At 47.2% G+C, this 23,913-nt stretch overlaps 1 protein-coding gene across 1 annotated transcript; it reads right to left on the bottom strand.

The window, feature by feature from the left end:
- Positions 1-5,919: 5,919 nt before the first annotated feature.
- Positions 5,920-23,600, bottom strand: RHEX (regulator of hemoglobinization and erythroid cell expansion). Its single transcript, XM_032318965.1, has 6 exons — positions 23,508-23,600; positions 10,107-10,367; positions 9,797-9,897; positions 8,576-8,713; positions 7,231-7,301; positions 5,920-6,695 (listed from the first exon to the last, which is right to left on the bottom strand). The coding sequence occupies exons 1-6, from the start codon at positions 23,525-23,527 to the stop codon at positions 6,495-6,497; spliced, it is 792 nt and encodes a 263-aa protein (XP_032174856.1). The 5' UTR covers positions 23,528-23,600; the 3' UTR covers positions 5,920-6,494.
- Positions 23,601-23,913: the final 313 nt, after the last annotated feature.

Below are 23,913 nucleotides of genomic sequence, written 5' to 3'. Positions count from 1 at the left end.
GCTTCCCTGACCCTGCGCATTCACAGCGTGCCTGGGAACCCACCCATGTGGTCCACGTGGTGCCCCAGGTCTCAGGCAGGCTTAGGACGGCAAGAGGGGGTCCAGCAGGGGGCAAGGACTCTGGCTGGTCTCCCGCCTTGACCCTTTGTCCCCCTCCTACCCTGAAGAGCACACTTGGTGCAACCAGGAGTGGGGAGAAGTGAAAACCCCCGGGAAGGGTCCTATTTCTCTACCCAGATCCTGGATTTGTTTGTTTTCTACGGGGAGGCTTCTTTCAGGAAGGAAACCAATGAGGAGGAGGGGTACGGCAGGTGCACCAGCTTTGCCCGCTGTGCCGGCCTGTCTGCTGAAGGGGGATGGGGGGCTTAGTGCAGCACCTGTAGCTAGGAAAAATCCATGGATGCTAGTGTTTCTCTCCCCGCCCCCCATCATTCACCTTTATAGGATGGGTGCCAGGGCAAAGCAGACCCTCAGGGGTGGGGCACGTTGGGAGAGAGCCGGTGAGAGTGGGAGGAAAGAAGAAAAAAATGAGCCCAGTAAGAGAGTGGATGAAGTTTCTCTGAGGCAGCATGGCTTGCTGAGTCTCCTTCCTCCCCCAACGGACCCACACGGCGCCTTCCTCTGGGACACCCAGAGGAGACATCCTTACAGAAAGTCTGGCTGGATCTATGCTCTGGATTTCCCTGAGGCTTTTCACAGCTTTACTGCGAGCCATGCCTGCCGTGATGAAGTCGGGAGCCCAGGGTTTGAGACTCAGCTCTGCCTTCAGGTGCCTGTGTGTCCCCGGGCAAGTCCCCTCCCTTCTCCGGGCCTCTGTCTTCTCGCCCGTTAGGACAGAGATGATCAACTTGCATCATCATGTGCCTTCATCTTTTCCATCTCTACCCTGTCATGACTTTGCAAGACTGGGCGTGGGGCTACAGTAGAGCCTTTTCTAACCACCAGGCTCTAGAAGAAGAATTGCTGGATTTTCATGACAATGACATTTATACCCTTGGACTCAATTCTGGTGACTGTGGGTCCTGCCGTGGCCGTGCTGTCTACTTTTGCTCTCAGTTCTGTGATGTTGAAACTAGGAGCCGCAGCCAAGCACGTGGACTCTGGGGCTTTGCCCTGTTCCTCCTCATTATCTCCAGTGGGATTGAGACCCCGGGGTGACTTCCCCTCCCAAATTTCGGTTCTAATCTAAGAGATGGAAAGAGCATCAGATGGAAAGTCAGGAGAACCGTGTCTCGGTTCTGCCACCACTGATGGCCACCGTGGGGAGAATGCTGGTTAATCCTTCATCTCTGTTATGAGGGTCAAATAGGACTGTGGGTGTAAAAGTGGTTGGTAGACCCAGGAGCTCTCTGCTAGAAGACAGGGCTGCTGATGCAATGAAAAGCTCCTGAGAACAGCCCCAGCGACCAGGTTGACTGCCCTCTATTCCTAGGGAACTGCAGGAAATGGCTGTAACTTTGAGCTTTAAGAGGTCTCTCAGCTCTGAGAAGCTTCCTTCGGCTTCCTTAAAAAGACCCTGAACTGTGTTGTAAATGAGCAAAGTGTCCCTAGCCTTCAGTACTAAACAACCGGGCAGTGGGACCTAGACCTAATGGGACCTAGACCTAATGGGACCAAGGCTCAAGGCAGAGGTGAGGGCCCACAGTCTCTCTTCACCACGTTCTGTCGCCCATGTCAGTCCCTGACACCCAGCCTCTTCTTCCTTGTCCAACTGTCCTGGTGGAGCTGGGCTTAGGAGCTTCCCACACCAGCAAGTGCGGCAGAAGTTTCTCCTGCCTGTGCGTGTAAGCCACCCCCCTCTTCACACCACAGGTCCGGTCCCTCGTGCCCAAGTCAATACCGGGTAAACTGTTGCTCATCGTGATGACTGGGAGGTAGGAGGGACACCACCTTTGTACTCCAAAGACCTGGGTTCGAGTGCTGCTCTTGTTCCTCTTCTATCTGTATAATCTTGGGCAGGTCCTCAAATATCTCTGAGCCACGGGTTCCATATCAACTAGAAACAACAATGCCTACCTTTCCGGGGGAGGGGAGGGTGGGCTGTAAGACAGTAGACAGTAGAACACTCTACAGGGGGGATAATGACGGCCCGGCTCCAGATTGCTCCTGGTGAGTAACCTCCTATGGGAAGCATGAAAGAGGGTCTCTGTCGTCTGGGGTTAGTCTCACTTTGACAGCAAACCCCGGGAGAGATAGAACCATGCTGTCTCTGGGCTGGGCACTTTGATGAAGTGTTTATGCCTTCCTGTGGACTCTGGAGTATAGTGCTCAGTCCCAGAGAACCTGCATGGAAGCAGGGAGGTAAGGGGTTGGCAGGGCGGAGAATGGCAAGAGGGAATTGGTTGATTGAAGGTTTCTCAGAATGGTTTTTTATAGGCCAGTGAGTTTCCGGATGTCCAGGTCTGTGTTTTGTATGTAAATGGATCTTTTGTTTATCAAGGGGCTCTAGACTCAGCCCAGGCTGCAGTAGCTTACTGCTGGGTCAGGAATCTGGAGATGGGGTTACAAGTGGCCCATGAAACTCCATAACCAGGATGTTTCTGGGCGTGTTTGTTTCCTAGGAGCGGGGACAACGGGATATTCAAGCTGAAATAAGATTTGCTCCCCTTGAGTCGGGTGGCGATGGGGAAGAGAGTTTGAGGGGCTGGGGAGGGATCTTCACCCACTTAAGAGGAAAACATGAGTGTCCTGGGATTTGCCCTGTGGATCACAAGGTGGCAGTATGGAGCTGAAAGTGAGTCCGAAGTTGACCCGACCCACAGGGAAGCCTGCCTCTCTGCTCTCATACCTGTTACCTTTCTCTACAAGTTCTGGAGTTTTGTCTCCTCCATTTCACCCAGTTCTCCGGAGATAACCTGGACACATGCTTCTGAGTTCATGGAGGATGTATTTGTCAAGAAAGCACAAAGAAGGGCGCCTGGGTGGCTCAGTTGGTTAAGCGACTGCCTTTGGCTCAGGGCATGATCCTGGAGTCCCGGGATCGAGTCTGACATCGAGGCCGACATCGGGCTCCCTGCTCAGCCGGGATTCTGCTTCCCCCGCTGACCTCTCTCTTAAATAAATAAGTAAATAAATAAATAAAATCTTCTAAACAACAACAACAAAAAGAAAGGACGAAGAACAAGGTCACGGGGAGGGACTGCGTGTAGAGACTGTTGCCTGAGAAGATGAGTGCTTGAGAGAGCGAATGGGACCTCAAAAACACAGAGGAGCTGAAGTTATTATAATGTGCTCAGTTTAGAGGCTGGGCCTTGGGGTAGGAGGCCTTTTGAGAGTCCCCTGAGCCCAGAAATGCATCCTGATCCCAGGAGCAAAAAGCCCACTGATGGTGGGCATAAAACACCTCCTCACCCTAGTGGGTCTCGTTGGCCGGGAACACAGCATCGCTCATGGAGTTCGGCTGTGGTTGTAGTGGGCATTAGGATGCTAGCTCCGTTAGACCAACCTCTGTTGATGACAGGTCATGTTAATTCTGGTCCACTAGAGAGTCCCAGTTCATAACTGGCATGTCATCAACCACTCGTTGCCGGTAGCAGATCAGTTTCTCTGTATCTTGTAAGAGAAAGTTGAAGAGATTTTTAATTCGGTCCACACTCGCGGGGGAATCCAGAGTGGGGCGGCATGGTCGTTCTTGGATGGCTAGTGTATGACATGGAAGAAAGTGACTTCGTTTTGCTGAACACTGAGCTCCTCAAAAGGTGATTACTCATACAGGCGACCGTTCGTACACATTTACATAGCTGACTTTCCAAGTTCACGGGGGTAAAAAGGACACTGTATTTCCCGCAACATGGTATAATGAACTTGTGGGTCACTTCACATTGTTAGCTGGCCTCAGCCATCAGCGTGTTGGCCCAAACTCCTTAGGACGGGAAATCAGCCCTCCTCTTCCCTTATCAGGGCATCTGAGAAATCATCTGCACCATCGATGGGCACCAATCTCCATTAGTCACTGGGCAGTCTCACGTTCCTCCCTAGTTAGAGACAGGACCCTCCGAGAATGGACCAGCAATGGGGGCGGGGGCTAATTAACCTCCAGGATATATTTATTTGCTACAAGTATCATACCTTGGAAGCCAGTCATAACAGAGTTCCTTACAGACCTTAATGAGATGGTCAGTGGCATTCAGGTCTCTGTGTTCACTGACATCAGCTCCCCGCTCCAGGCGGCCCTGGCACAGACTCCTGTGGTTCAGGACAGGTCAGTTCCTGGAGCATTTATGGAAAGCCAGCGCTGGGCAGGCCTGCTACCTTTCCTTCTGCCTCTTCTCCCTTCAATTGACTTTTCAGCCTTCATTCTAAACTGAGGTCAGAAGTCACCCTTCTCTGGGATATTTTTGCTGACGATGTCTGATTTCAACATTCCATACCCAATCTGCCCAAACATTTATAAGGTCTGTTTTCATTGCTCTGTGTTCATTTCCTTCTGTCACATGTTTGGTACAAGCTCTTACCTGTCCCCACAGCTGGGTCTAAGTGCTTTGACCTCACCCACCCAGATGTTCAAGTGTTCTTTTAATGTGTGGTTCTCTGGATTCCGGGGCCCTTCCAGAATCCTGCAGAAAGGAGGCCCTCTACCTGCACTATTTCATTTGTCCCCTCTCCTGGTGTGGGACCTGTCTCCGCGGTGGGCCTGCCCAGCCTCCCTTGGGTGTATGATAACTCATCTGAACCTCTTCCGCACACCCTTAAATTCTCTTTTTTATTTTCTTTTTTAAAAAGAGATCAATAAGAAGTGGAGTTTCAGTTCTAGATACAAAGACAGTGTTGCTGGTGGTGATGTTGTTGGTGTTTCTTCCTCATTCTGCCCCTCTGATCAATAAAAATTCTTTTTCCCACTAAGAAAAGCGCTCTAAGCAGATGTCTTCATCCATTCCGGTTACCATAAAAAAAATGCCACAAACTGGGGGGCTTATAAAGAACAGAACTTTCTTTCTCTCAGCTTTGGAGGCTGGAAGTCCAAAATCAGGGTGTCAGCGAGGCAGAGTGACGACTGTCTTCTGGGTGGAAGCCGTCAGGTGGGTTGTATTCTCACAAAGCAAAAGGAGCTAAGGAGTTCTGCGGGGTCTTTTTTTGACAAAAGCACTAATTCCATCCAGGAGAGCACCACCCTCCCCATCGAATCGCACCCAGAGGCCTCACCCTTAATGCCACCACCGTGGGGGTTACGATTTCGACATAGGAATTTAAGGGGGCACAGACATCCGAATTGGAGCGGGAGAGGAACCGCAATGAGAGCCAAGCGGTGGAGGGATGTATGAACAGGCAGAACTGCGCGGCCCCAGAAACGCAAACCAGAACCCCCGTCTTCAGATCATCTTGGGGACCAGGAGCCTGGGAAGATGAAAGCGGCCCACTGCGCTCCGTGCCAGGACGCAAAGGGTCGTTTGCTGCCAGCAGGTGGGGCACAGGTACCGATAGAGTCCTCTCGAAGTCCTGCATGCCCCTCCTCCGGGGTTGGTGAATTTGGTTAGGGGAGGTCCTGGGGCGTCCACTGTTTGAGATGTTTAGCTGTTGTGAGCAAAAAAAAAAAAAAATTTCACTTTGTGGCTTAATTGCCTGTTGGAAAAAGTATATGGTATGTGTATCTCATCATCAATTTTAGAACATGTGAGGTAAATCCTCTGAGGTTTTGTAGCTACAAATGATGACGAATTTTATCCTCCTTTCCAACAGGGACAGTCCTTATTTTTGTTGACTCTGATGTTTCACCGATGAGAACTTCTAGGCAGTGTCAGAGGAAGGAAATGACAGGCTTGTGGACACTTTTACTCCATTCATGACTCAGTCAAACTGTGTCTAGGACCTTACCCATAAATACCACGGCGTCGGCTGATTTGAGACAAGCTGGGCTTCACGCAGTTAAGAAAGTGCCTTTTTATTCCTCATTGTTTTAATACAAACAAAAACAACAAACCAGAAAAGAAGATTGCACTTTATTGGGTTGAATTGGGGGAGAATTTTTTGTCCCCTGGAATCACAGATTGGGCTGCTAGTTGGTATTTACCAAGGCCCTGTCAGCTTTCGTTCCTAAGAAACGGGGAATTCAAAGGTTGAATGATGGGGAGCTTTCTAAGTGACCTACTTTAAAGTGCTGAGGGCAGGGTAGCACGACTCAGCAAGATGCAGCTCTGGAAGGGGGCCGCTCGCCGGGTTGGGCAAGAGGAAACCAAGACCATTTTATTTAAAACTTTTAAGGAAGTTGCTTGTTGCCAAACAGTAAAGAGCTCCAAGAGTCATTTAATGGTAAGATTGCCAAACAGAACTCCAGTACAGTTGACTAAAAAAATTTTTTTTCACACTTTTCTATGGAGAAAGACGTTCCTGCTTTCTCTACTGATATCTCCCCTCGTCCATACTGATCGTGGAAGTTCTTCCTGATAGCTGATCTGGCTCTTTCTTGCTGAGTGAGCTAAAAAAAAAAAAAAAGTCATTCCCCTGCAAGGTGAGTGCGAGAATTTCTGGAGAACAGCACCCCCTTAAAGACCTAGACCTCACAGGGCCACCTGCGTGTACTCCACCGGCTCAGAGTCATCAGGCTTCGCAAAAGCCCAGAAATTGGGTTTGTGGCTTTTTGGATTGACGTTCACATAATCTGTGGTTTCCTTGATGTTCTCATAGTCCAGGGAAGATTCACTTTTTAGTCCTTTGGTGGCGGAAAAGACCACTTGTGCATAATTCATATTCTTCGTGGCCTTAGAGGGAAGAAAAAGCAGAGGCATGGGAGTCAAGATTCCTACCAAGGTCAGAGGAGGGGAGAACCCCAGGACAGAACTCTCACTCAAGGAGGCTTGGCTCCCCAAGCTCAAGCTGCAAGGGAAAGGCGCCCGGGTTGGAGAGCAGGGAAGGGGGAGATGGGGAGGGCTGCCCGGGGCTCGTGCCTCCTGTCTGTAGGGGATTCATGGGTTTAAGCAAAGATGTGGAAACTGAATCCCAGTGAGGTCAGGACTCAAAGGGGACTTTGGCTCAGTGACTGGGGTACGGGGAGGAGGAGGTGACCCATTTGCACTTGCCTTTTTACCCACTCAGACCCCCTTTTGTGTGGAAGATCTGCGTTGCTGTAAGCCTGCCCGCACCCCCCCCCCCCCACCCATCCCCTAAGGATGTTCAAGAAGCCTGCCTGCCCTGCTCCCATCTCTGTAGCTGGGGCAGCCTGGGTGGTGCTAAGTCTTGTGCAACAAGGACCCTAATGGCAAAGGATGGGCTGGGCTTGCTGGGGGCGTCTGTTACCTGACAGGTTGGAGACGAGCTGCCTGAGCTGTTCGAGCTGTCAGAGCTACCGGAGGATGTGTTGCTGTCATCTAGGGAGAAATAGAAACTGTTCTTCCAGGGAGATCCAGGGAGTGTTGTGGGGGGGATGGACACAATGGAAGGGAGAAGGAAACAAAGACAGGCAGAGCCAGCCTCGCGAAGCCGAGCGGGGAAGAGAAATACAGAGCCCCCCTAAAAGAGAAAAAAGGAACTGAAGAAAGGGGGAGGAGAAAGGGTCCCCCAAAATAGTCAGGAATGCGCCCAGGAGTCCCGGCACCACTGCTCTGTCCAGTTCCATCTAAAACCAGTAGCTGACACCCTGGGGCTGGGCTGTGTTGGGAGGGGCAAGCAGAGACACACGGACACAGAGCAGCCCCTGGCAAACAGCTCGGGGGCCTCCGTGGTGACCTCACCGGCGCAGGCTTTGATCTAGACCCACCGCTAGCTCTAGGCAGGTGACATCCCTCTTTGTGTCTGGTTTTGCTTTCCGTGAAGCAAGAGGGTTGGATGACACCTCCCAGGTCCCTAAGAGCCAAAGTGTCGCTGAGTCTCTGGCCAGGGCTCCAGTGAAGCTCTCCGGCCAGGGTCCCAGTGACACCAGGGCCCCTTCGCTCCCACAGAAACACTCAGTTCACATGAGTGCTCTCTTCTGGTCCCCACAGGCTCTTATCTCAGCGCCGGGGGGAAGCCTGACCACCAGATCCCTCCAACTGAAAAACTAAAATTAGATGGAGCAAATGCAAATCAGCCAAGCGATAAACCATAAGAAACAGTGTGATCTCTGGGGAGTGAGTAGAGCGGGGCTGTGGTCTTGCTGTGGAAGCAGCCATTTCCACTGGTGTGAACGGTGGCCTGGTGCATCTCCCCAGCCCTGAGAGAAAGCAAGAGGGTGGTGTCCCTGTTGGTTCACTCGCCCGTGGGGAATGGGGATTTGAACCATCACCAAGACTCGTGTTTATTAAAACACCCGGATCCCATGGCCAGAGGCGGTTGATATCTTGGCCGCCCCACTGACCGGCGCCATAGTATTACAGAGACAGAACAGAGACAGCCCCAAACCCCTTCTGCAGTGGCTTACACTGGACCAAACCCAGATCCACACAAACCCAGCGAGATGCGCCCCGTGTGATAGGAAGAGCAGCTTACTGCAAAAGGTAGGCTTGGCAAGGCCTTCCCTGAGGTGGGTGCAAGAAATCCTCCTTGGGCAGACGGGGACAGAGCAGGGCCACTGTAGGGCGGCTCCCTGGGCGCCCAGACAGAGCAGAAGAAGCTTTAGGACAAGTTCGCTCCCTCCCACCCCCGCTTCTTCCTCCCCATTACTCACGCCTATAACGCCTATAATGGGGCTCAGACACAGAGTTGCTGGGAGTCTCCTCCTTGGCAGCAAGTGGCTGATGGTGGGCAGGGCTGGGGTTCGGGGCCTGGAGCCTGGCCCCTTTCAGTAGCCGCTCACTCTCCTTGGCTAAAGGGGACAAGGCAAGGGTCAACAGTGGCAGCTCTCTAGGTCAAGCAAGCACACACTGTCTCTGAGCACTGCCCTCAATAGGGCAAAAACATTTGGAGGGACCTCTTCAAAGTTCAGGCCTCCATTCAAAACCCTGCAGCAGCCCTCGCCTAGCTCAGAGTACAAGCTGAAGTCCCAGCCTCCAAGGACCTCCATGGCGTCACTATCCCTCTCAGTTCCAGCCACCTTGGCCTCTCTGCTCCTGCTGTTCGCTACCAAACACCTTTCTGCCTCAGGGCCTTTGCAGACGCATCTCGCTGTCTCAGGGCCTTTGCAGATGCATCTCGGATCCCTCACTTCCAGAGATTTATATGCAAATGTCGGCATGTCAGTGTCAGTGATGCTGGCCATCATCCCTTTCCTATCTCCTGGCCTTGCTTCATCGTCTTCTTCCCTAGCATTCACCATAATCCAACACGCGTGTGTATTACCTGTTTATCTGGTTTGTTGTCTGTTCCCCCCATGAATGCAAGTTATAGAAGGACGGGGAATTTTGTTTTGTTCCCTGTTGTGATGAATGAACGAATGGCTGGTTGGCCGGCTGGGATGGATGGCTGGGATGGATGGCTTGAAAAGCCTTTCATTATTTACTTCCTTTATTTCTTTATTCTAGACTGCCTTTATTTTACTTTCCCTAATTATAATGCCATCCCAGAACAGAACTTCTCTATTTTCCATCGAGAATCACTTCAAGAATGCAAGCCACTCTCTTAGTCCAGTCATACCCAGAGCCATGTCTTCGCCCTTGAGTCCTTCCGCGGCGATGAAGAAGATGAGTCAGACCCCGGCTGAATGCGCCCACCCCCGAGAGCACTGCAGGAGCTGGTCTCTGGGTAGAAGGTCTGGATAGTGGAAGGACTGTGGGCCGCCATCCCCAACCAGAAACAGGTCGGGTCAGAGTGGGGATTCCCCAGGAAGGGGTGATCTGGCCAGTGGATTCTCAAATAGGTATTCCAGGGGTGTTCAGGGGCTTGTCTTGCTGGAGGCTCGGGTATGGTCCCTGCAAGTGGCTAGGAGAGAAGGGAATGCAAGGCCACCTACCCATGTGCCTGCTGAGCAGGTAGCTGATGGCCGCAAAGAGGCAGGCCTGTAGGATGAGGGACACCACTGCAATCACTAAGCCGTGCCAGAGCTTCATGTCTCTGTTGGGACAGGAGAAGGGTCGGAGTCAGAGGCTGCAGAGATTCTCATAGAGCCACACACCCATCCCGGCTCCCAGCCAGAGACAGCCCTCAGTTGATGCTGTGTGTCTCAGAGCTGGTGCCTTTGCCTCTCTGGGCAGCCAGGGAGGGTGGTGTGCGTGCTCAGAAGTCAGCTACACCTGTGAGTCTGATTGGAAAACCCCACTCACTCTGTCAGCATGATGGGCTTGCAGGGCGGCCGCGGGTCGCCAGTGAGACTCGGGCTCTTCCAGGGGCAGAAGGAGGAGACGTGCGGGGCACCAGGCTGGGCACCTGGTTTGCACGCAGGGCACCCACAGGACCGTCCAGGAGAAACACAGGAGGCAAGGCGGCTGCTAGGACTCGGGGGCTCTACCCCCCAGCTCCACTCAGGCAAACTTGGCTGCTGGGGGCGGGGGAGCACTGGCTTTCCTCTCCCCAGATTGCAGTTTCTGAATATACAAAGAAGGAGTAACTAGTCGTTAGGTATTTGTACCCAACAGCGGGTGGCGGGGTGGAGGTCATGGGGCAGCCACTCGATGCCGGCCACAGCGCTGAGCCCCCTCCTACCTCTTTCACGCGGCCCAGGGCTGAGAGATTGTGAGACCCCCCCCCCCCATAACAAACTTGTGGGATTCAGAGAGCAGAGGGACACAGCTGAGGTCACGCAGCCAGTACGCGGCCGGGCCTAGCTTTGGGCTCTAAACTCAAGCCTACAAGTCCCACCACTGGTCCCGGCTCCCGGGGAGCCTGCTGCTGGAAGTGCCAAGGGTTCCACTCAAGCAAATGCAATGAGAGGGAGTCATGGAAGAAACCCAAATCTTAAATACACACACATACGCACACACACTCACACGCACACCGGGTGCGGCTTTGTGGCGTTTTAGGACCAAGACTCTGGATGTATGCCCACAGATATGCGGATTTTAAAAAATCAGCGTATGGATTTCATCAGCATTTTGCTGAATATGGTGTTTACTCTAAGACAAAGGCAGGGCAACTTCAAAACTTTTGAAAGGATACTTACTTACACTGTCCTGAGATGAGGGGCACAACCCCCGAGTTGTCCTGCTGTACACTGTAAACCTTTACAAGACTTTTACTGTCATTGAGATTTCCAAGGGCTAAGGGTGCTGTGGAAAGTCCTGAAAACTTTTGTTTTGATTGTGGTTCTCACACAGGGGCTTTCTAAGATCAGAACTGGGACCAAGAGTCAAAAGAGAGAGAAGGCCGTGTTGGGCAGGAAGATGTGTGGGGTTTGCCACGAAGGCCTCTCCAGGGCTGTGGGTGTTGGCCAGTTGGAAGTTTCCAGAGAGAAAAATACCACCATCTTCTTTCACACAGTATCAAGCTAGTCCTTGGCCGTGACTTCACAAGATCAAAATGTTGGAAACAACACATATCCAATTTATTCATCCTACGTCCTTAACCCATCCCGTTTCCTATATAATAAGTTCTAGCTACTTCTCCCGAGAGCACCTAATATTACCCTTTGCTTTTCAAGTTGAACGCGGTGGGTTGCCTTATGAGTATCATGCGCTGGTTAGAAGGGGTTCAGGGGAGCGGGAAGTAGACACAACCCAGACGGGCAGGTGAGAAAACACTCCAGGCAGTTCCCAAAGTCCATAGACAAGTGCGTAGAAAATCCAGTATCGCCCCCACCCCCTGCCCCCAGTGATCAGCAAACTCCAGAAAGAAAGCTCAGTTAAAAGTGACTTGTGCACAAAATAAAATTTACAGAGCTGGAAAAAAAACAAAACAAAACCACAAAACACAAAAACGGTGGAGATGAAGCAAAATGGGGGTTTTTCAGGAAAAAACAATGATCTTCAAGGGGTGGGGGCCACTTGATTTGAAAAAAGGCACAGATGAGAGTTTTAATGCCTTGCTCTTGACTTATTTTGGATAAGCCCGCCTAAAATTTTGACAGGTATTGATTTCTGAAGCCAATTCCAGTATTGATTTCTGGGGCAGTGGCAAAAGGGAGATTGGACTTTGACAGAAGAGCTTTACTGAATCACAAAAGACGTGAACATCACAGGAAGGAGCTAGAAGCCAAGACAGTGTGTCTGGGAAACCAACAGTGTTGTTCCAGTTTCAAAGGCGCTCTGGTGCTTTAGTATTGATTACCTCATCTTCAATGTCTCATTTGTCCTTAATCACAGAAATTATTCTTTTTCTTTCATCGGAGGGAATGGCCAGAAAGCCACTAAGGGCTGTGTTCTGAAACCACACTTGAATTTTAATATTTTTTTAAGGCTCCTTTCTCTCCTTATTTATTAAAAATTAAACAACCAACGGACATTTGTGGTGGAATTTAAAATGCAAATAAGCAAAACATTTCACAAAATCACCCGCATTTTATTCTGTAACATTTTCTACATATTCTCATAACTATAGGTACTCTTTCTATGTGCACGTGTAAATACATGTGTACACGTATACAGTCTTTTCTAAACACAGCATCGTACTGATCGGCAGCTTTTCCTTGTCACTGAATGTATCGTAAACATGTTTCCAGATCAGAAAAACCTCCATTACAAAGCTCCAAACTGGAGGCCCACAGACCAAATTTGGTGCCTCGGTGATTCTGTTTGATGAGGTTTTGTCAAGAGTTGGATTTGGAGGCCCTGATTGACCCCTGAAGCCATTTGAGTGTGCTACCCTTGAGTTTGATGGCATCATTGTGAGTTACTACTATTCCTCTTTATCAGTATTTCTGAGCACTTTTTCTGAGATCTAGCTCCAATAGATCTTTCATTGTTGTCTAGAACTCTTTTCCGCTGTGCTGGACATTTTGACATCCCAAGAGACCACCATCCTAATAGGTTAATGGGACAACCAAAATGACTGAGAAAGGCCCTACACATTTCCAAAAGCCCCACCCCGAGGCAGCAACTCTTGCCCCCAGTTGAGAATCACTGCATTAAATCAATGTTCCATTGTTTTGAAACCGATACCTTCTTTAGGCTCTTTTATTAAATTATAGTGCCTCTACTTCCTTCCATCGTTTTCATATATTACAAACATCTTACCAGCCAAATGACACACTGTACCTGTGCGAGGATCAAGCCTAAAGTCCAACAGATGTCGGATAGAGTCCAAGTTCTCTTCCCTTCCAACTGGGAATTATTAAACTTCTCAGTACCTCAGCCTCTGTACCTGTGAGATGGGGAGAATGACAGCCTCTGCCTCACCGAGTTCTTGTGTGCACTCGGTGCGTTATGCTATTTCTAAAGACCGGTATACAATGCCAGGCATGGGGGAAGCACTCAGTGATTATGGTTGGGCACTCTTGACAATTTGACTTGGCTTTTAGACGTGACAGTGGTGGAAAAGACACCCACTCAGTAGAAATTGTTCTTGGAATTTTGCATCTGGATCTGTTTGCGGGCTGGCCAGGCACGGTGCGGTACCCTGTCAGCTGTGCCATCACAAGGGTCAACAACCGATACACTCACGACCCTTCCACACCCCCATACGCATTCTGTTGTTTGCTTTCAGTGCTGGGTTCAATAAGCTACATGAGATATTCAACACTTTATTATACAATAGGCTCTGTGTTGGATGATCTTTGCCCAACCATAGTGTTCTGAGCTTGTTTAAGATGAGCAAGGCGAAGCCATGTTTGATAGGTTAGGTAGAGTAAATGCAGTTCAGGCTTCAGACGCTTTCAATTTGCAGTGGGATTATCGGGACCTAACCCCACTGTAAATGGAGGAAGATCTGAAACACTTCACCAAGATGGCACCTAGAGTAGAGCTATTAGAATTGAGCCGGTCTATTTGAGGAAACTCAGGCACTCATGTTGAGTATAGTTTGAAGATAAGAACTGGGACAGGATGAGGTACAAAAATGATGACAGATGTCATTATTTAAGTGACTAATGGCCCCTAACCACAATGAACAGGTTGTTCCTTGGGGTCTAATTGCAGATTTGCTGATCAGACAGTGGGCAAAAGCTTCTGCTCATTTGCACCTCCCCCCCACACACATACCAAATAACCAGGAAATGAGCAAATTAGGGTAATTAGGTTGTGAAAAACAGTGCCTGGACCATGAGAGAGTTTGCCACTGGCTCATCCCATCATCGAGATTGGGACTGTCTTGCCCTCTTTGACCTGCTGAGTTTTGACACATGAACCAACACTAATGCAGCATCCAGCCAAGGACCTGCCAACCACAGTCCAGAAGAGTGCTGGAAGCATTTCCTCTGTTCACTTCAGGCCCGCCTGGAAATCCCAAGACTTCCGGGTACACCTGGATCCCATCTTTCTGCTTCCCCTTTCTAATGATAGAGGAGCCTTTAGTTGGTACAACCCAACATTGACGTGAAATAGTAGGGACACACTGCGTTCCTGCCTGACATGCTTTCTTTGGAGAGAGTCACTCTATGAAGAGTGGTTTAAAACAAGAGCACAATAGAAGATTTCTATGAAAACCACACAGATTGCAATAATCAATAATTGCTATCAATATAGTTAGGGCTTTATTGATTTCTTTTTTTTTTTTTTGACAGAGAGAGAGAATGAGCAGAAGCTGGGGAAGCAACAGGCAGAGGGAGAGGAGGAAGCAGTGTCTCCACTGAGCAGAGCCCAATGCCCGGGGACTCGATCCCAGGATCCTGGGATCATGACCAGAGCAAAAGGCAGACACTTAACTGACTGACCCACCCAGGCATCCCTTAAAAAGACTTTTTCTGCAATCTTCATTAGCTTATTTTTAAAATTAAAATTTTGAGCCATGGCATAGCTGAATGGTGTGGAGAGAGAACAAAGCCAAAGAGATGAGAGCCGAGCTGCTTCTCCCAGCCCTGCCGCTCCCTCACTGTGGAGCTGAGACAAGTAGACATCCTTTCTAGGCCCTGGCGAATGAACGGCCGGACACTCGAAAGTCCTCCTCGGGCTCTTTTGAGATCCAAGTATTCTGTTTTTTTAAAGACTGAAGTAAGGGGTGCCTAAGTGGCTCCGTCAGCTAAGCGTCTGCCTTCAGCTCAGATCATGATCCCAGGGTCCTGGGATCGAGCCCCACATTAGCCTCCCTGCTCAGTGGGGAGCCTGCTTCTCACTTTGCCTGCCACGCTCCTTCCTTGTGTTCTATCTGTCAAATAAGTTAATGAAATCTTAAAAAAAAAAAAAAAAAAAGACTGAAGTAAGGAAGCGGGGAAGAGAAACAAATTTGGATGGAAATGGGATATTTTAAAAGAAAAAAATCTGTTTCCATTTTATAATATCATCCATTCTCCTTCACATTACTAGACTTTAATCCCCTAACTTAAAATGCACTTTGAAATAATCAAGAAAAGGAGGTAACATATATAAGCCAAACTCATTATGAATAAAGCCACAGAAACAGAGGAGATCAAAAATTATGAGGCTACTAAGGTGTTTTTAAAAATGAAATATCAATAAAAATAATGATTTCCTAGAAAAATATAAATTAGAAAAATTGATTCCATAAGGCACAGGAAACTTAGAGACCAAAATCAAAACAAAGTAACAAGAAAGACTTCTGCAGGCAGCGTGCTATTTAGCCACAAAAAGCACAGAACAGCAGTCAGCTTGGGTTCACGTCCCCGCTCATTCCTGCATGAACTTGGTCTAGTTCTTGAACTCTTCAAAGCCTCAGTTTTCTTATCTGTATGATGGGACCAATAATAACTAGTTCCCAGGTTTCAGTAAGACAAATATAAATGATACTTGCTTCTGAGGATGACAAGAGGAGCTACGTGAAGTACTTATTATAGCTTTTGTCACATAATAATAATAAGCATGCAATAAATGACTCTAGAAAATAAAAGCATTATTGCAATTAATCGACTCAAAATTTGTGTCCAAATAGTATTAGAAAATAAGTTATTTTAAACTTCTTTTTTATTTTTTAAAGATTTTGTCTATTTATTAGATAGAGATCACAAGTAGGCAGAGAGGCAGGCAGGGGCGGGCGGGAAGCAAGCTCCCCCCACTGAGCAGAAAGCCCGATGCGGGACTCAATCCCAGGACCTTGAGATCATGACCTGAGCTGAAAGCAGAGGCCTTAACCCACTGAGCCACCCAGGTGCCCCAGAGTTATTTTAAACTTCTAAGGAACATGTAATTTCCGTGCTATTATACAGTTCCAGGGCACAGAAAAAGATGGAAAACTCTGCTGGATCATATCACTTAAGAATACAGAAGTAAATACAAGATAATATCAAGAAGTTACTCCAGGGACATCCAGGAAGTCAACTATGACAATAATGAAAACTGGTGTTGAGTATTTACCATGCTCTTTTGAGCTCTCGCTCTGCAAGAATAGACATGATCCCGATTTCCTAACGGGACCATAAAAGGCTTGGGAAGGGTGAGCAATTTTCCCTGGTCCCCACCCCGCTTCCCCACACCCCCTCCCCCGCTGCTGGAAGAGCCAAACAGCAAACCAAGCTCAGCTCTCAGTCATTACAGGGAACTGCCTGTTACAGAATACAAAGAGTAATGCAGTAAATGGAGTTTTTGCAATGATGATCTCCATAATATGCAAACACCATCGTCGGATGAAGTCAGATACTCGTTTCTTTTTTCATAAGTTGATAAAATAAGAATATGAGACTTATTTCTTGCCATAATAAAGACTATCTCTTCTATACCAATAATCAACATCTTACCAAGCGGTAAAATGTTTTAGTGGTTATTTGAGAACAAGGATATCTACTGTAACCATTTTAAAAAATTAATCCTCGCGATTATAACTCTGGGAAGTAGGAAGTCCTTCCAGCCTCCAACCTCCAGTAATCATAAGGGTCTGGAATAGTTACTGGGCAGGCTTGGGGACACTTTTCTATATAACATTCGTCTAATTCTCACAGCCACCGAAGAGGGAGGTACTATTTTTCCTTTTCCTTTTCTTTTTAAAAAAATTCAGGTATAATTATTATTTCTGTTTTACAGAGGGCAAAACGAAGACAAGGAGAGGTTAAATAACTTGCTCAAGACTATAAGAAGAGGTAACAGGGCTTGGTGCCCAGGCAGGCTCGTGCTGCAGCTGAGCTATTAACTGATACATGAAAGCAATAAAGTCATGGTTTGGGGCAAAGGCAAGTCAAATTCATTCTTATTTGCAAAAGACATGGTTATATACCTAGAAATCCCCAAAGAACTGATTGAAAAAGTAGTGGAATTGATGAGAGTACATGAGAAAGTCCTGAGGGCATGGTAATATTCTTTTTTTTTTTTAAAGATTTTATTTTATTTATTTGACAGACAGAAATCACAAGTAGGCAGAGAGACAGGCAGAGAGAGGAGGAAGCAGGCTCCCCGCCGAGCAGAGAGCCCGATGTGGGGCTTGATCCCAAGACCCTGGGATCATGACCTGAGCTGAAGGCAGAGGCTTTAACCCGCTGAGCCACCCAGGCGCACCCGGGCATGGTAATATTCTAAAATTATCAGTTCTTCTCCCTATTAGATCAGCCATAACCAGTTAGGAAATGGAATTGCAGGGAGGGAGAACCAGGAGCCTCAGCAGCCCTCACACCAGATAGAGCTGAGAATAATTTGAAGAATAATTTGAAGAAAGTAATAAAAATGTACTGAGATATCTAAAAATTGGGGCATCCGACTGGCTCATTCAGGGGAACACAAGACTCTTAAGCTCAGGGTTGTGAGTTTGAGCCCCACGTTGGGTGCAGAAACTTAAAAATAAAGTCTTTAAAAAAAAGAAATAAAAAATTAAAAAAGACATAAACTAATAGACACATGATATTTCAGATCAGGAATCCAGAAGACTGAAAAAGATCACTTGGAAATGAATTTGTTGGTTCTGAATAACTCCAATCAAAACTACAGTGAGAATTTTTTACAACTCCAAACGAAATCTCAAATTTTCCCAGGGGAAAGAATAACAGTTGAGAAGAGCTAAAACATATGTGAAAAGGAATTGTGACCAGGCAGGTTCCTGACATACTACTTTTTTAAAAAAAAGATTTATTTATTTATCTGAGTGTGTGAAAGAGAGAGAGAGAGAGAGAGAGACAGCGCAGGGGGAACAGAGAGAGAGAGAGAAACTCATGGAGCTCCATCTCGCCACCCTGAGATCATGACCTGAGCCCAAACCAAGAGCTGGTCGCTCAGTCAACTGCATCTCCCGGGTGCCCCGTGACATACCACTTAAAAAAAAATTTTTTTTTATTTTTTAAAGATTTTATTTATTTATCTGACACAGAGAGAGAGAGATAGCAAGAGACGGAACAGAAGTAGAAGGAGTGGGAGAGACAGAGGAGGCTTCACACTGAGCACGGAGCCCGACACGGGGCTCTATCCCAGTACCCTGGGATCATGACCTGAGCCGAAGACAGATGCCTAAGGCCTGAGCCACCCAGGAACCTCCTAACATACCACCTTTATTTTTTTTTTTTTTAAAGATTATTTATTTATTTATTTGACAGAGAGAGATCACAAGTAGATAGAGAGGCAGGCAGAGAGAGAGAGAGAGAGGGAAGCAGGCTCCCTGCTGAGCAGAGAGCCCGATGTGGGACTTGATCCCAAGACCCCGAGATCATGACCCGAGCTGAAGGCAGGGGCCTAACCCACTGAGTCACCCAGGTGCCCCTAACATACCACTTTTAAAGGGTGGTATAGACTTGAAAAAACTTTGCTAGGATGTATAATAAATAAATCACAAAAGTGGCTCACAAAGCACTGGGAGGAAAGGAAAGCGTCATTTAGAAATGTCACACACAGAATAATGAATTAGCTACCTATAAGAAAAACAAAGAATAGCTTGCATCCAGATGGGATGTAACAAAATAATTCCAAAGGAATTAAAGAAGTAAATATTTTCAAGTAGACATTAACTAGAAGGAAATAGGTTGGATGTTCACAAATTCAGTAATAGTTCTTAAATCCTACATGAGAGAAAACTTTCTCAGCTTATATGCAATGGAAGAAATCACAAAGAAACAGGAAAAATAGATTTGACTCGAAAATATTAAAACTTCATATGTTTAAGTCAAATAAATTTAAAGGCAAATAGATGATAAAAACACTAGAACGAGCGTGTACTATGTATAACTTTAAAAGGTTTCAGATTTTTCTTCCCAAAAATTCTTAAGAAAAACCCTTACACCTCCAATTGGTAAATGGGTAAAAGGCATGGAACAATTTACAAACAATCCGGAATGGGACCAAAGCTGCTATTACAACGTAGTCTTACCACTACCAATTATAAAAGTGAAAATGGGAAACTATTTCATTGAAAAACAAAGATTAAATAAATCACAGTGAAGGTACAGAATGGAATGTTACACCAACATTTAAAATTACATTGAGAAAAAATTAATCTGGGAAAGGAGTCTGTTCCATGAAGATATATCATGCACTTATATTTAGCTACATACAAAACATATTAAAAATATTAAAAGAATAAAACCTTGTACAAAAAAGAACATTTGGGGTCATTCAACTCTTTTGTCTTTTACATTAGTTTAGTAATAGCCCCAGTCACCTGATTCGGTTCATCAAATCCAGAATAGTTCATTGACAGTAATTTTGCATATCAAATATAGATTTGTTCACAAATATAAACTTATGGAAATTGAATCAGGGATTTCATTTAAATGTACTTTGTTCGAAAAGGGGAAGTAGAAGAAAATATACTTAAATGTTAACAAAACTGGGTATTGTGGGTGATGTTTTATTTAACTCTTTATACTATCTGTCACTGTCAAAGTTTTCGGTAGTTAACGTATCTTTTTTCTAATCAGAAAAAGAATACTTTTTAAAAAAAGATTTTACTTACATTTATTTATTTGACAGAGAGAGACACAGCGAGAGAGGGAACACAAGCAGGGGGAGTGGGAGAGGGAGAAGCAGGCTTCCTGCTAAGCAGGGAGCCGGAAGTGGGGCTCAATCCCAGGACCCTGAGATCATGACCTGAGCCGAAGGCATATGCTTAACGGCTTAGCCACTGAGGCGCCCCAGGAAAAAAAATAAGAATATTGAAATAAGTCCAGAAACTCTGAGTCCCTCAATTAGCCTAGTACTAAATTTATCTACATAAAAAGTTTATTTACATAAATTGTATCTTACTGTGTTAATAAAACATTGAGAGATCAGCTCCGTGTGTGAGTTCCAATTAAATATATAGTGAGTGGTCTAGGTGTGTGGCTCTGTGTGAAGTAGTCTGACGGACAGGACGAACGGGAGAACGCCATCTGAACATTCAAAAGCTCTCATTGTACCTGAAAAACCAAGACATTAACATACAAAAAAATCGAAAAGCAGAAGAGACGTCACAACAAAGTTGGAGGAAGGCCTGATGTCTGTAATTTTTATGTACTGTCTTGGAGGAAAAATTGATCCCCCCTGCACAGAACACTCAGAGAGGAGTCCGAGTGGGAACTTCGAAGAACAGGCAATGGGTGACGGAGAAGGAGGGACGGAGCAGTCCGGCGAAATGCGCCTGTCAGCCCTGACTGCAGGGGAAGCTGCTGTCTTCCGCAGGCTTCCACACAGATTTGGCCGCACGTAAATAAGATACTGTGGGAGGAAGCTGGATGCACTCACTGCAAGGCAGCCTTACGGGTAGGTACAGGCAGACGGTGGTGGCTAGATGGCTTCGGTTTGGAATTTAAGCTCTGACCTTCCTCGCTATGAGCTGCTTTCTCTCCCTGGGCCTCAGTGTTCTATCTGAAAAATGGGGACAGCACCTGCTTCATTTTCTTAACTCACACACGTTATGGGGGCTTGTTATATGCTGGCATCATGCAAAAACACTTGGCATAAATTATCTTACTGTTTTTTATTTTTTGAATTTTTGTAAAGGAGGCTCTGTGCCCAATGTGGGGCTCGAACTCAGGACCCCAGATTGAGAGTCACGAGCCAGCCAGATGAGCCAGCCAGATGGCCCTATAAATTATCTTGCTTAAACATCAGGATAACAAACTTACAAGGTAGCTACTGTTGTTGTCCCAATTTTACATATGAGAAAACCGGACTTTCATCCCCCAAGGAGAGGACAGATTTCAAACGCTATTTTGGGGCCAGAGCCTTTACCGTACTGCACGCAATATTTAAGAAGGTTAGTCAAGTGCTGCATGTAGAGGTGCTCAACAGGGAGGGATCCTCAGAGCCAAACAGAGGATTGAACACAAACCGGCTTACCTATTACAATGCACCCATTTCTAATGGGCCCTGTAAGAAAACAGGGCTCCCCCATGATTTTTACTTTTTAAAAAAATTTTTTTAGAGATTTTATTTATTTATTAGAGATCACAAGTAGGCAGAGAGGCAGGTGCGGGGGGTGAGTAGAAGCAGGCTCCATGCTGAGCAGAGAGCCCAATGGGGGGCTTGATCCCAGGACCCTGGGATCATGACCTGAGCTGAAGGCAGAGGCTTTAGCCGACTGAGCCACCCAGGCGCCCTTCACCCATGATTTTTAAATGAGAGTTAAAAGCAACCAAAGATACAAAGCCATATGGTCCTGGGAAGTCCTTAGTCCTAAACAGTCCCTACTCCCATGACTATTGCCATGTCCATGCACCAGCGGACAGAGAAGGCCAAAGTACCCAACAGTGAGAAGGGAGGAGTGAGGTCTGCAAGACACCGTGGGGAAGGGGACAACAGAGAGTAAGGCATCACCTTTGTCCTGGGCGTCAGAAAGATCTTCTCTGGATTCCCTCCAGCGCTGGTTACCATGGCAGGGGTCTCACCCCAGGAGGCTGGGACATAATCTGGAATGAGAAAGGAAAACCCCAACCAACTGTCCAGCTTGGTGACTTTGCAAATTCAGCCGCCTTGGGCATGTCACTTCTTTCTGAGCCTCAGTTTCTCTGTCTAAAACCGAGGGGGGTTGGTGTGCTAAATAGATCCAGTTCCGATGTGTTGTTGTTCTAGAATTCCCTGAGTGTAACATGGACATAAATGATGAGAGACTCAAATCAACCAGAAATAGCAAGTCTGAGTTTCACCAGATTTGCCGCATCTCTGGTAGTACACATTTATAGGGACAGGCACAGCCAAGTTTTAAGAAGGAAAACAGATTACTCAAAATCTCTAATTCGTAGTCTGGGGGAAGGCATTTTCTATCAGCAATTACTTGAGATCAATGCAACCTGAATGCGACTTAGTTCTAAGCCTAAATCAGCAAGTACCCGGGGAATCGCAAGCAACTTCAGCAGTATTCATAGATTTGTTTTGCTGGCCCCACAAAGCTCCTGGTAAAGTGAAAGGGCCAAATCATTCTGTCGCGTTTTGTCATTCTGTACACACTGCAATTCAAGCCATTTATCTAGAAGAAACACTATTTAGGCTTGCAGGAGCCACTCAACGTCCCTGAGTCTCAGTTTCCCCCCTGCTAATTGGGAAGTCAAATGTCTCCCTCCTAGAGTTTATCACAGGGGGTAAGTGAGACTGTGGAAGCTTCCACTGTTTCTGCCTCACAGTTGGGTCTCAGGGCCTGCCACCTATGTAGTCTAGCTGGGCGAGGGTCCCTGGATTGGTTTATGACTCTGCTCTTGCCATCTCTAGATCCTTAATCATTTTTTAACAAGGAACCCCAGATTTTCATTTGCCCTGGGTCCCGCCAATTGCACAGCCTATTCCACTCACTGTATCGTTTTGAGCAGAGTTGCCGCAGCTCAAACAACAAGGTCAGTATACAGAGTGAGAAACAGATTGTCCCATCACCAAGTCCTCTGTGAGAGCCTCATGGGCACTCGTGAGCGCTGCGCCTCCTGAACTCCCAGAGGACGGCTCTAAGCACGCTCTTGGACACTAATGTTCTCCAGAAGATTTTCTTTCCCTGTTTGACTTCAGTCAAGTCACTTAACTCCTCTGTGCCTCAGTTGCCTTAACTGTAAGAGAAGCTGTTAATAGCACCAGCATCTTCAGGGCTGCTCTGTGGACAAAATGAATTAGTCTATGTAAAGCTCTTAGGACGGTTCTGGGTGCAGGATAAACTCTACGTAAGGGTCACGTATCACTCTTTGCCGTTGTTCCACAACTTTCCTTGTGACGGTGTGCAGTCTCTGACTCCCACTCATATCGTGTTCAAATTGCCACCCCAGTCCCTTCCCTCCACATATGCCAGTCTTTTGCAACTTGGAACAAATCTTAAAGACAGTTCTCCCGCAGGGCGACATTCTCTGGGATCGAGTTCCCCATTGACTTAACAAGAAGGATTAATTAATAGCTATTATTGACTGACTGCTTCACTAGGCATCAAATGTACTACTTGTCTGTTATCCTCAGAGCAACGGTGGAAGGTAGGTGGTTGTACACCCATTTTACAGATGGAGAAACTGAGGCTTACACAGGTTTAGCAGAGTTCCTTGGATCTAGCTCTGACTGGATCCAAGGTCTACGCAGCTTCTAGCTGGAGCTCTGATTGCCACAGCTGTTACCACACACGCATCTTAGGTCTCGGGAATAAGAGACTAATGTCTATCTAGTACAAACCGTTCAATCTTAGGTCCACTCCAAGACAAATACAAGTGAATTCCACACTCTGCAATCCCAGCACACAGGCATAGAATCCCCTCCGAGAACTCCGCACTCTATGTTCACAGACACACACTCTTCCAACTAATTTAAAAATCCACCTCCCCAGAGGCTACTTACCGCAGGACCACAAGCAACATCTGACCCCAGCTTGTGTTTCGGCACCGTCCTAATGGAAACAGCGTCCCCACCAACCCCCCCCCCCAACCTCGCGCGCCAGCCCCACCCAGAAGCTTCTTGGTCATTGGAGGTCAGTCACAAATGTTTCACCATTTCCAACCGGGCGGGGGCAAGCTGCTCAGAGATTATCATCTAGCTCAGTTGTGGAGAGCGGAGTGAAGCAGCAGATAGCACCTTCTATCTTTCTCTGCAGGGCTCTACCCTGCTCCTCTCTGCAGACGGTTTACGTAGATGGAGGAGATTAGTAGTTTCTTTATCTCCATGTGAACTCGTATTTAAATACCACAAATACGCACGAGGCCTGCTAGCATGGAAAGAGCACTGGTAGGGTAATCCAGAGACCTGG

This window comes from Mustela erminea, chromosome 17 (genome assembly GCF_009829155.1).
Source record: "Mustela erminea isolate mMusErm1 chromosome 17, mMusErm1.Pri, whole genome shotgun sequence".
NCBI lineage: Eukaryota > Metazoa > Chordata > Mammalia > Carnivora > Mustelidae > Mustela > Mustela erminea.
The sequence above is the reverse complement of the archived record's forward strand: the minus strand, read 5'-3'. Positions and strand labels throughout refer to the sequence as shown.